This window comes from Uloborus diversus, chromosome 1 (genome assembly GCF_026930045.1).
Source record: "Uloborus diversus isolate 005 chromosome 1, Udiv.v.3.1, whole genome shotgun sequence".
NCBI lineage: Eukaryota > Metazoa > Arthropoda > Arachnida > Araneae > Uloboridae > Uloborus > Uloborus diversus.
In genome coordinates this window covers 84,941,507-84,955,379 of record NC_072731.1, presented here as the reverse complement: position 1 = coordinate 84,955,379, position 13,873 = coordinate 84,941,507, and the positions used below count along the sequence as shown (strand labels likewise).

At 32.2% G+C, this 13,873-nt stretch overlaps 1 protein-coding gene across 1 annotated transcript; it reads left to right on the top strand.

Annotated features, from left to right (window-relative positions):
• Positions 1 to 4,635: 4,635 nt before the first annotated feature.
• LOC129228705 (uncharacterized) lies at positions 4,636 to 9,117 on the top strand. The gene has a single exon (XM_054863417.1). It carries the CDS (start codon positions 4,639 to 4,641, stop codon positions 8,698 to 8,700), a length of 4,062 nt encoding a protein of 1,353 aa, XP_054719392.1. The 5' UTR covers positions 4,636 to 4,638; the 3' UTR covers positions 8,701 to 9,117.
• Positions 9,118 to 13,873: the final 4,756 nt, after the last annotated feature.

Sequence of the window (13,873 nt, the reverse complement as noted above, 5' to 3'; positions counted from 1 at the left end):
TTTTTTGCTTTTACCTCAGTATATCATTTTTTTTCTTTTTATACACTTAAGAAATCTTAAGAACTGTTAAATGTAAGATGTTCTATCTTTCAAAATGGCGCAACAAAGCATTCTTCAAACAATTGACTGATCGGTACAACCTGTGAGTTGGACCTGTTGAATGGACAAAACGCTTTAATAACTGTGGGAATGATTTTCTGAGAGGATAAAAAGTATTCTTCGGTGCCTTTTGATACATTGTGACCCTTCAAAACGACCTATACACACAGAGACTGGTCGGTTCTTTTATCCTAATTCCGATGACTTTTAAATCCCTTCTGAGTGTCCAGATATCAGTTGCTCAAGCGTGGGAAGTATTTTAAAAATAAATGCTTACAAAAGATCAAAACTTGCGGCTAATCCCCTATTTCCCTAACGGATACCTTTGTGCATGCAGCTAAAAGCCCCCAGCTGAGAGAGGAATCGGCCTGGGCGGATTCCCTAAGGAGGTGCCCCCCTTGGTGTCTTGTGGTCAACCCTTCCGCATTATTTTCGTACAACAAAACAGTTTGAATCAGAAAGGAATTTCAAAGCAAGCTTTACTGCTTGTACTTGGGAACATGTCTTCAGAAGAAAAAAAAAAGAAAATTTTGCTTGAAATCGAGTTGGATTGTTTTTTCTTTTTTTTAAACATACTTGGATAAATTTTAGTTAGTTTCATAGGATTATTTACTAATTAAGGCAATTTGATTATTGAAAAGAAATCAAATGTTTATTTCTATTTTTAAAATCTCATAAAAGAAGGTGCAATTAAAACATTGGAGCTATTTTAAAACAATAAATAAAATCTGAAAAAGAAAGGGAGAAAAGGAATGTTTCGTTTTGTATGAGTAAAGCGAAAAGAACTCAAGATATTATCATTTCATTTGTACTGTAGTATATATTTTATGTTTTGCATAGGGGTCAACTATTATGCATAATCAATGCGGTCGTCATAACTTTTTGTTTGTGAAATTAAAAATATTCAAAATTGTATCACTAACACTGTATCAAAGCTACTGTATCAAAGGGTGCCGCGAATATAAAATGTTATAATTAAAGTTTGAAAATATCATGATTTAAAAATGAATAAATATTAAAAAATAATAATAGTATACAAATAACTAAAAAGCGTAGTAAACACATTATAATAATTAAAAAAAAAACATACTCGTGCAAAATTAAGATGTGTAAGATAATTAAAAAAATAATAGTGTGTAAAATAAATTATAAAATTTGAGGATTATGAACAATTTAATGAAGGTTGCTTGGGTAAGAAGGTGGATTTTTGATAACAAGAAAAAAATATTTCTGTTTCTTTGCTTTATTCAGGCATAGAAATATTGGTAAATGTGTAAGGAAATATTTTCACACTTGTTCATCAGGAGTTTGAATGCCAGAATGCTAAGAAACAAAGCTTCCACAAAAAGATAAAAATATATTGCCTGATTATTTGAAGCATAATTCGTGTCCCATCTAAGAGTAATTGAAAGGTTAATATCTTAGTAAAATAAAATTATTTACAACAAATTTCGTGAAATACTGTAAGTTACATCCCTTTTGCCTAAGGAAAAGAGCTTGATTAGCGCTTCCCTAAAAGCACCACAGCCCTACAGAGAAGCGCAATAACAGGGTTCTGCCCCTGGAAGGATCGCCGACACATATTCGGCCGAAGCAAAAACTGCTAAAAACGCCGTGACGACACAGGATCGTCGAAGGCAGTTAGGAACCACTTTCTTGCGACGAGCCTGAATCGGCCGGGGCAGTTTTAACACAAACTGCGCGGCCGATCCTGTATCGGCCGGGGCAAAGAATGGGTTAAACATTACTTGGAAGACAACAAAATTTGTAACAATGAATTTTATATTTAAACATTTGATGGGGAACTACATAAATTTGCTATTTTCCATCCTAACCAAAATAATTATTTTATTTTAGAATTTTAATTTTTCAGTGTTAACTTATACTTTAAGATTAAGCAAATCATTTAGTGAAACCCCGAAGTCTCTAAGTGATCTAGCTGCTGAGATATAAGTAAACACAGGCCTCAGATTTTTCTGTGCCAATCAGGCCAAGTGTAATAAAAGTGCTTAAAAAATGAGAATAAGAAAAAAAATACTAATTTCATTATTGGTTATGAGCTTTTGAGTAATTAAAAACAAAAAATGTTATCCAAACTTTATTATTATTATTTTTAAACTGTTACTGACTGCAAGAGGTTTGCCATTTTTTTTAGGATATTGAGAAGGGTTGCAAAGGAAAAAAGGTTGGGAACTGCTGATTTACAATATAAGTTTATACGATGCATGATTAGAGAGCCTGGATCAGTAGTGTCACAATCTATTTAACATTATTCAGTAAAATGGGCTAAAAACTCTTCTTGCATCGCGAAATTAAGTTCAATCTCAAGTATGGGAGGGGAGGAATTAAAGCTTGTAAATAATCAAAGTTTTCTGTGCAGTTTTGGTTTTAAATTAAACCATCATGTTACAGTAACCGCCACTAATAAAATCACTGGATTATAAAATCAGCCCCTTTTAAAAATCAAAACTGGAAGAACCAGGGTTGGCAAAAACCCGGGTTTTTTTAAAAAAAGCCCATGGACCCAGGGTTTTTTGGGTTTTTAAAAATAAAACCCAAAAAAACCCAACTAAAGTTGGGTTTTTTAAAATAAATATGGGTTTTTTGTCTTTTTTTAGGAAAAAATGTGGGATACTTATAGCATATTGTAGCGCAAGTATATGGACAAAGTGCAAAAATTGTCTTCGGTTAAAAAAAGCTGGGAAACTAGTTAAAATTCGGCATTTTCACAAGAAAAGTATAAAAGACAAAAAAACCCACGAATGGTGAAGTTTCTGATTTTTTAATTTTCATTATTACCAACAGTTAGGGCAAAGTTACCTACTTCTTGAGTGATAAAATCTATTGTTCGTTTTTAATTACTACATTTTTTTTTTTTTTTTTTGTATTTTACTTAATTGTATTTCATTTTGTTATGCAAAACTACTGTAGAACCTCAAGTAGTTTAACTCCCTTTTTACTGAATTCCAGCTTAATCAAAACATTTCTTTGAATTTTATGTTGGCTGTTTTTCTATTTTTGTGTACATAGTGAGAAATATTAAACTTTTTCGTAAGATAATGAAAATACTGAACATGTTCTGTTTTCTATCAACCGTTTGAAAAATCAGTTTATTTCTAAAAAAATATACCTTGTGTTTATTCGCGATTTGTGACATATTGGTTAGCAGAATATAATTCAAATGAAAGCCTTTTAACTAGATTAGTTTCCTCTGTACAATCTACATATATTGAGAAAATCAGACGTGACATGTCTTGGTCAAGATAATTTGATTTATTTTTTGACCAGTTAAAAGAAAAAAAGTTAAATACATTTATTTAAAATCTTTGAAGTATTTTTTAATGCCGTTAAGAGTTAAGAAATACTATTAAAGTTCAAAATTCATTTTTTATATTCATTGTCTGTGGTGAAGAACAAATAAAAAAGAATTTTAAATTGTAAAAGTATTTAAATTAATTAATTTTTTAAAAAACTTCTCAGAAAATTTAAAAAAAACCCCAAAAGTGGGTTAAATAATGGGTCTTTTTTAATGGGTTTTTTCAAAAAAACCCATTGGGTCCAACCCAATTGGGTCCAATTCGGCCAACCCTGGGAAGAACAGAATCATTGCAATATCAAAACATGCTAAAACCATCTTCAATAAAATCACTATCACCGTTTTATAAAATCAAACTTTTTGACGTCATACATAAAATAATGGTTAAAGAAGCACCAAGAAATGAAGAAATCTCAGAAGGTAAGGAAATCTCAGTGCCAAACTTGCCCTCTCCAATAGATGTCAGAAAAGTGCTTGAAGTTATCCGATGCACTATAGAGCAAAGAGGAAAATATAATGTTGAAAGTTACAAAACATTTTGTTAATTTTCAAATGATATTGAAACTTAACTCTCCAATTCTGGTTAAGTATTGGTTTATTGTTGTTTAATTAAAACCCTTGTGCAAATATAAAGAAATATGTACCTCATGTTTATTTAAAATGTCAACTGTATTTTGTAACATTTCAAACAAAAATAAATGAAGTAATTCGTTTCGTTTTCAGAGTATTTAAACTTGCCTTTCATTTTTTAAGTGAGTGTAGGTATGCTGGTTTATAAAATCAAGTGTCCTCAGAACAAATGTGATTTTAATAAGCGAATGGCACTGTACTTCATTATTGTTTTGATGAGTGAATACAACTTGTAAATAATTCCCTCATAAGTAATTTTAATATATAAGTGTTTACAGCTAGATTGAGATAAAGCTCAGCATTTCTATAAGTATACTTTTTCAGAAAAATAATCCAAATTTCCAAATTTTTCTTAGATTTATTAAAATTGATACAAGATTTAAAAACAAATTTTCAGTAAAAATTATTTCAACAAGCTCTATGAGGGTTTTTTTTTTTTTTTTGATATGTTTGTAAAATTAATTAAATTTTACAAATGACTTGAATATTAATGTATTTTATTTTTGTTTAGATACATTCCAACACACCTTCTACGTTCTGCTACTTCAGCTTACTGGCCAGACAGTTTATGCATTTTTTGTGGTATACAAGTTATGGCAGATACAACTGATGAATGGGAACTATCGAAGGAAAATATTCAACCATTATCAAAAGGACGAAGACATGATGTCCTTAAAGATGCTCTGGCATCTCAACCAGATGATTTAAAGGTACAACAAAGGCAACAGTTTGAAAAGGCTTTGCGTACATATGTTGGAGACGATCCATTAGGAATTTGGTACACATACATAAAATGGGTCGAACAAAATTTTCCAAAAGGAGGAATTGAGGGACAAATTGAATTACTTATTGAGCGCTGTCTCACAATATTGAAAGATGAAGCTAAATACCGCAATGATGACCGATTTATTGAAATATGGCTTAAATTTGCTAATGACTCTAATAAGCCGTTAGAGATTTTTCCACTCATGCAAAGCAATGGCATTGGTTGTAGATCTGCTAGCTTTTATATTGCTTGGGCATGGGAGCTTGAACAAGTTGGCAATGACAAAAAAGCTAATGAAATATTAACACTGGGATTACACAATAGAGCACAGCCAGTTTCAAAAATGAATTCGGCTCTTTTAGAGTTTGAAAGCAGAGTGGCTAAGAGAACGAAGTTGGGATTAGAGTTGAATGATAGAGTAAAAGATGAGCATGTTAGGTCTGCATTTTCTATTCTCAAACCTCAAAAAAAAGTGCTAGCTCCTATATCAAGAGTAGGACATTCTGTTGTAGAGCCAAACAGAACTAATATGACAATAAATAGACAGCAGCCTATGCCAAAAAATTCAAACACATCAAAAGTACCTTTTAAAATATATAATGCTGAAAATGTACCTGTCAACACTCACGTAAAATCCGAAAACCCTTCTACTTTCGTTTTACATTCTGAAAATTTCAAGGAGAATGAAAAGAAGGTTTGTAAATGGAATAAAGTAAAAGTTAAACAGCAAATGCCAAGGGTGAGATTACCTAGCACAAATGATACTGAATTCAAAGTTCATTGTGATGAAGAACAACAGATTGTTGCTGCATCTAAAGTAATTCACAAGCCATCTAATGTTCTGAGTGCTCGTAAAAGAAATTATGATCCACCTATAGCCCTATTTGAACCTCCTGATCCTATGAAAAAACCTATGTATGATAAGAGTAAAGTTTATGGTGGTGCAGAAGAATTTTCTTTTGAAGAAATTCGTGCAGCAAAATGGTTTGCGCAAAAAGAAAAACGAGATAAAGAACTAAAGTTAGCAGAACAAGAACGGAAAATTAAACAATATGAAGAAAAGGAACATCAAATGAAAAAGCAAATAGATTATCTCACAGAGAAACTAAAATACCTCCAATCTAAATTTCTAAATGACCCAACCAATGATTTTTTCAAAATTAGTATGATAAATTTATTGCAAGGAAAACCTTCAAGTTCAGAGAGTTATAGTGAAGCTGCTGATAAAATTCAGGAATTATACAATCGAACATTGAATTACTGCGCTGATGAAACACAGAGAAATTTAGAAGAACTAACTGAAAATCTAAAACAAATTTATTCAGTATGTAATACAAAGAATGCTTGTCACCAATCAAATGATGATGCAGAAAGTATTTCTCTTCTCAATAATGTGCCTCAAATAAATAAGCCAACTACTCCGTACATATTTTACCACGATCCTACAGTAGTATTAAACCAGCCTAATACTAACCTACAGGCAGATGTTATGCCAAAAAGCAAAGAGAATTTAAGTAATAAGGGCCAAGCAACTGTTCCTCAAATGAATAAACCTACCACTCCATACACATTTTTCCATGATCCTTCAGAAAAATTAAATCAGCCTAATACTAACTTGCAGCCAGATGGTCTGTTAAAAAACAAAGAAAAAGTAGATAATAAGTTAATGGACCAAGCAACTGTCCCTCAAATGAATAAGCCAACTACTCCATACAGATTTTCCCATGATCCACAAGAAAAGTCAAATCAACCTATTGGTAATTTTCAATCAGATGTTCAGTCAAAAAACATGGAAAACTTGAGTAATGAGTTAGTGGACAAAGCAATTGTTCCTCAGATAAATAAGACTGCTATTCCATATGTATTCTACCATGATCCTGCAGAAAATATAAATCAGTCTAATTATAATCAGCAATTAAATGTTCGGCTAAAAGGCAAAGAAAAATTAAATGCTAAGCCAATGAATATAAACACTACTCCTCATATAGTAGTTTACAATGATTCTCAAAATGTGATTGATAATGCTGTACCTTTGCAAGTTACTTCTGATGATAAAACAGTTAAAACCACTGAGGCAAATGTCATAGAAGCATCATGTCAGGAACTTCGTGATTTAAATAACGATGATCTTGAAAATATTCCACCTAAAGGATACATTCAACATGTTGAAAATAGAGAACTAGCAGGCATCTTAGAACCATCCAAAAATATTATGTTTATACCTTTAGAATTACAGAAAATGGAAGAAGGCTCTGATACAGATGATGAGATCGAACAGGAAGCTGTAAAACCACATTTTCCTAATGAACAAACTCTGGTGCTACCTTGCAATACTCAGCATTTTGCAGCATCAGCTTTTGTTTTTTCAACTCCTTGTGCAACTGCCAAAAGGCATCCTAGTATGATCTATTCGAAAACAGAAAATTCCATGCCTGAAACTGTAAATTCTGATCTTCAAAGTCATGAAAATTTAGAGAAAAAAGAAATGGAAAGTGCAGTTCAAAGTGTTCCATTTAAAAGTGAAAAGAAACGTGTCGATAAGGATCGAAGTACTTTTCCTATGTTGCCAAATTCTCATTTGAGTGTAATAATGGAAAATAGTAGAGAATGCTATAGTAAATCATCTTCATCATCCAGTAGCTCAGTTAATTCAACAAAAAGTATAAAATCCGACAAATATTATAGCTACCAAAGCATGAATCAGAAGCATCTTTCCAAACTAGAAACATTAAAAGAGCCAGATTCAACTCCATTAAGTTTAAAATGTAATTTTAGTGACAATAAAAAAGATGATAGTTTTCTCCAACGTAATGAACTCCCTCCTGGGCTTGAGTATTTTGAAACCAGAGAACTCATTGACCCTTTTGATGAACAGTTAAATAACTATTTTTTGAAATTTATAGACATTGAAAATGAATGCAGTAATGTGTTTTATTGCAAGCAATCAGTCAATTCTGTTAAAATAGGAGAAATAGTTCGAGCAGGTGATGAAGCTTATATGGTTCAAAATCATATTTGTGATGGTGCATATGCAAAAGTTTATGAAGTTAAAAGTGACATAGGCAGTTCAAATTCTCGAGTGGCTATTAAAGTCTGCAAAAATGCAAATGATTGGGAGCTGTATATTTGCAACAAATTATGTAAAAGATTGAAAAGAAGATCTAGCATTGATATTACAAATTCAGTTACTCAGATAATATCTGCTGTTAAATACAATGACGGTATTGTTCTTTTTCAAGAATATTGCCCTTCAGGAACTTTGCTCGATGTTGTCAATAAGCATCAACCTGAGCACTTTCCTGAGCGTATTGCTATGTATTTCACATTAGAACTGCTACACATAGTACATGAAATCCATAAATGCAATATTATTCATGGGGACATAAAGCCAGATAATATTCTTATTACAAACACTGCCTTCAGCTTAGAAGATGTGGAACATATTTCCAATAGGACTGTTTCCCTGCGCCTGGCAGATTTTGGTAGAGGGAGTGATCTTAATCTGTTTGAGAAATTATTCAATCAAAAGATATGCTTTAATACTAAGTTGGCTTCGGAATCATTTCGCTGTCCGGAAATGAGAGATGGCAAACCTTGGGTTTTTCAGCTTGACTGGCATGGAGTTTTATGTTGTGTACATGTGATGCTATTCTCTAAGTATATGGACATTAAAAAAAATGAAGCGGGTAGATGGACAATTAATAGAAAGCTCAAGAGATATTGGCATTTACCACTATGGGAGCCTCTGTTTGACACATTGCTAAACTTGCCCTCATCTTATGTAGAACCAGACATAAAACCATTTACAACTTTAATTATGGCAAAGTTGCAGCAGAATGCTTACAGTTTTACGTGCCAACTACAGAAACTTACAAAAGCAACGAAGTGATCCTTCATTTCACTTTCTGAGACATAAAATGCAAGATGATAAATAATCTCTCAACATACACTGCAGAGTATATGTTTTAATATTTAATTTTCTAAACTGTTCTTATTGATGAAATTAGCACATTTCTTACACTTGAATGATTTCTGTTATTTTTCATGACTTAGGCTAAGATTAGGCTATTTTCTTGCTTAAAAGATAGCACAATATATTTATAAGCTTTAAAAAATACTTTATTTTCAGTTTTCCTCCCTTAAAATAAGCTGCTCAATTTGTGATTATAAAAAGTTAGATGTCTATGTTAGTGTAGCTTTTTAGAATTCATATTGTGTGATTTTTTTATTTTGTATTTGAAATGTTGAATTTTTAGCAAAACACTTTAAATTTCACTTGAAAATTTATTTTTTATCTGTAAATAAAACTTTTTTAGGCTTACGTGCTTTTTGTTTTGTTCTGTATTCTGTCTTATCACTGACAAAAGAAGTAAAGAATTCCTAATAATCTTTATAAAGTAGAGGCAAGCTTTTTGTAAGTAATATCAAAAATTCCTTGGAATCCGCATAATAGATTCAATAGCCCCTAAAAAATTAATCTGAATGAAGAAAACTTCCTAAAAATGCAAACTAAAATGTAACAAAACGGAATGGTCCTGCTAAAAGTGCCCATCAAATAGAACAAGTACTTACAAATACCCATTAGTACATGGAAAACATACTAATGTAGATATAGATCAGGGAGGACCTAACCAGAAAATAATTTCACGGTGTGTTTAAAAACGTTAATGTGGAGCTTTGCGCTATTTGTGCTAATGTTCAAGTTGTCGGGTCATCTATTATGAAAGCGTTTTATGCAATTAATATACATATGAAAGATATTTGAGTTTTGTAACACTATTTTTTGGAAATTAAAAAAAAAACTTACATTTATATCTCAAAAGGAACTCCCCCCCCCCCCCCCTTATATGGCCCTGATATGGCTCCCAAATGCTCCGCTTTTGCCGCCAAAGTCCGTTCATAAGGGTAAAGTCCGCTTTTAAACATTTTGGTCCGCTTTTATGTTGTTTTTACTTAAAAATCAGATTTTAAAAGTTTTGTTACAACAAGACCATTGTTGTTGCCGAAGGGAAAGACTTAGGGAGTTTCTGAACGATTAAGCGTCCCCTCCCAATGTTTCGAAATTATAGTCCTCAAAACGAAGATTTTAGACGTTCATAATGGTATTAAGAAGAAAGGATCAGAGGTTCTCCTTAATTTTTTTGAAATTGATTTTAAAAGCTCAATTTTCGTCTTTCTTCGGTGACATAACAGGGTTTGGGACACCCCTCCACGAAATTTTTTTTGAAATTAAAGACTTCAAAACGCAATTGTTGACTATTTTCCAGTAACGTTTCTTGGAGAATCTGTTAATAACAATTGGAATAGAAGTGACAAAATAATTTTCTGCGTAAAATTATTTTAAAAAAGGCAATCTTAAAATACCATTGAGGAGCATGAAAGACTCTACACTATTAAGATGATCAAATCAAAGGCCGCCGAAATGTGAGTTTCAAACATTTTTTGACGGAACATAAAGTATTCTGTATGCTTAAGGTGCGATTATACACTGCCGCATATTTGTGCATCTTATTGAATCTTACTTATTAACCACAGGATGAACTTCCTAAGATTGCTTCTGTGTCTGTTAGGTTGTTTATTTTACTTAGATTGAAATTTCCTTTTACGCTTTCAATGCTACGTAAAATAAACAACCATACAATCAAAGAGGAAGTTTTCATTAATGCCTTAGCTCCTTTCCTCTATTCCATTCTCTCGAAGTAATTAGCGTACTTTAATCACGATTTCAAGAAGAAATCTTTGGTTTTTGAATTAATACTATAAAAGCTTAAAAGTTATTACTTCTTCGTGTTTTTAATTTAATTACTAAAATTGAACTTTCAATAAAAAAAAACTTTCTTTTTTTTGCCGTTATACTATTTGTTTTCACTGCAGATTATATAGGTTTTCTTTTCTTCAGACCTAAGTGATTCTTTAATTTTATAACAAAATTGCATTTTTCTTTTATATATTTTAAAATTAACTAATTGATTTTTTTTTCTTTTTTTCCCTTGCATTTCAAAGTTGTTTGTTACAAAGCAATCTAAGATTTTTTTTCGTTACATACTGAAATCATTTGAAATAGAGTTAACTTGTGTACTTAAGTAAATATCTTTATTTTTTTATTGTTAAAATGCTGTATTCATTTATTAAAACTTATGTTCTTGATTAGAGAAAAGCTCCCTATGAATGCATGTCAAATGGTTTCATCTGTTTTGCATAAATATGTCAATTATTTATCTAAGAATAACTACATTACTTCTATTCTTTCACTATTACTTCTTATTCTGGCAACAATTATTATACTGTTTGAAAACTTAGTTCAAAATTATTTCAATTACTTTTTAGTTCTATCATAAAAACACATATGTTTTTAAGAGTAATTTTAATAGTTTCCTTAAATTCTTATGCTAAGTGGTTTCTGAAAGTAAAGTTTTTTCTTTTAATTTTCTATAATCTTTCCATGTAGAAAAATTTAATATACTGTTGTGTAGGTCCCCCCCCCCCCCAAAAAAATTGACTTGATATGTTTTTTTTAAACCATTTTATTAAAAAAGTAGCATCTTTTTGAAATATATCTTTAGTTCAACAACTTTACACAACGTAAAACGTTTGAAATACTGCATTTTATGCAAACATACAATGGATTTCAAGTACAGCAAAGAAAGACAACCATTATCATTGGTAACGTAAATCAGGGAAATTTTCTGAACTTAATCAGGGAAATCAGGGAAAAGTCAGGGAACTTTTTTTCACAGTTCCTGTCGCCACCCTGAATAAGTTGATAGAAACCAATGTTGAAAGAATTCCCGGTGGTCCCCAGAACCCCCCTCCTAATATCGAAGATCATGTAAAATTTAAATTTTCGGGCTTCAATTTCAAATAACTTTATAACAGAACAGCCGAATCCACTCCCTCCATAACATGGAATTCCAGTTTCTAAAATTTGCTGGAGGAAAGTACTCGAACCTCTCCCTTTTTTTAACATTCCCAAAGATGGTCAAAAACTGTGTTTTTAAATTAACAGTATCAAAAATTTTCTGGGAAAGTGCCCGGTCCCCTCCTCTCTCTTGACATCATCAATGAAGAACATTTTAAATCTCGTTTTTAGTACTTCAATTTCGAAAATTTTACGGGGTGAGCCTCCTGAAAACTCCTTTTCCTAACATTACTGAAGGTCAGCAAAAATTTCGTTTTTGGAACTAACTTTCGAGTAACTGCCGGCACTCTAGTCTTTACCAACAAAGGCTTTTAAGATTTCAATTTGAAAATTTTCTGGTGGATGGCATCAAAATCTATCTCGACTTAAAATCACCAAAGATTTTCTAAAACTGCGTTTTCAGAAGATAATTTGAAATTCTGTTTTTAGATTTCCACTTTCGAAAAACTGCAGCAGGAGAAACCCTGAACCTACGCTCCCCTAACATCACCAAATATTGTGAAAAATTGAGTTTTTAAGACTACAATTTCAAAAAAAATTCCCGGGGAGAGACCCCCGGACCCTTCTATTTCAGACTCAATGTTAATCTTTCCATTAAGTTTATATTGCCAATACTTTAATGGCTCCCAGAAGCCAGAAAGCTAAAGTCCACTCTCTCTCTCTTTGTATTGATACATACGTTTGAAAAAAAATAATAAGAGGCTGCCAAATTCGTACCCGATCCCTCCCACCAGGTTTTTGACCTCGCATCGTGTTTGGGGGTCGTCAGGATATGGCAGTATAGAAAAGGGAATGTTTATGACAGGGCCCAGTAGTGTATGTTTGTGTCGAGGGACCCATCACGTTCTAAGACGGATCTAGTCTTTCACCCATGAACATCGCTAGATCAGTTTCATAAAACAGGGCAATTAAGTTACTTGTTATGACCGCAGAAAAGGACATACTAGCCAAGCAGTGTTATCATTGCGGAAATATTCAATCAAGTTCCGGCAGGGTTGGCAAGTTTCTGCCAAGGTGGTTAAAACCACTGGTAGAAACCAGTTAAAACCGGCATGGCAAAAACCACTTTCTGCCACATTTACGGCAGAAACTGGCAAAAACTCACAATATGACAAAAAAATTAACTAATCACATACAATAGAAAATGCATGGAGAAAATAATTAGTTGTTAACCAAAGCAATTTAATTACAATATTTTCAAAATCAAATGTTACATTGTTTGGACCCTGCCGTTGCCTCTTAGAAAAGTTGGTTTAAAAAATCTAAACAGTTTCTCAATTTAATATGCACAAATGAGAAACTTTAGAATATTCCTCGAACAGAAGACCTAGCAGGCAATGCATCAAGAAACAAGCAATGTTTGTGAAACTTTCTTTTTTTTTTAAACTGATCCACCATGTAGTAATTGGGATAATAGTAAAAATTTGACTGGAAAAATAAGTTTCGAGAAATGGAGCCTATTTGTTTTGCAAAGCTAACAACTTTTGCAAAGCTAACTAATAGGTACAAAATCTAGCTTAATATTGGCAAGTAAAATTCTGGCACTTTCTTCTTGAAGCGCATGATAATTTCAATCACAAGCAATTTAGATGAAGCATATAAGTGAGCATATTACAATCAGTAATGCCTGTTTAATTCTCTATGTCACACCTCTTTCCTAAGCACCCATATGAATTTTCGTCCTTTGTTAAATTAATCCAAATATTACAAGCATCTGCCTTGCATCCTCCTTGATCTGCAATTGAAAAGTTCCCTTTCCGAACTAAATCAAGGGCACTAGCATAGGATTTTATTTTTTAAAATAATGAAATGAAGTTTATTTTTTTTATTTTATCCAAACAAATATCATCTAGTAATTACTTGAGTTATTAAAGACGCTTTTAAGTTTTTGCCAGTTTCTGCCGGTTTTTAATGGTTATAAGCAGTTTCTGCCACTGGCACGGCAAAAACTAGTTTCTGCCGGCAGAAAGCCAACCCTGAGTTCCGGGCATTATAAAAATACTTAAAAATGGACAATTACAATCACAATTTTCCCCCAAAATAAGGTTTAGCTAATACTGTATCAGTTTGTTCACCATTAAAGCGCAGAAATGTTCCTATCTGCAGGGGTCGAAGTAGTCCTATATATCCTATATTTTCAAAA

What these genes read in the sequence shown, in the direction of transcription:
- LOC129228705 (XM_054863417.1), top strand. Translation starts at nt 4,639, where the DNA reads ATGGCAGATACAACTGATGAATGGGAACTATCGAAGGAAAATATTCAA.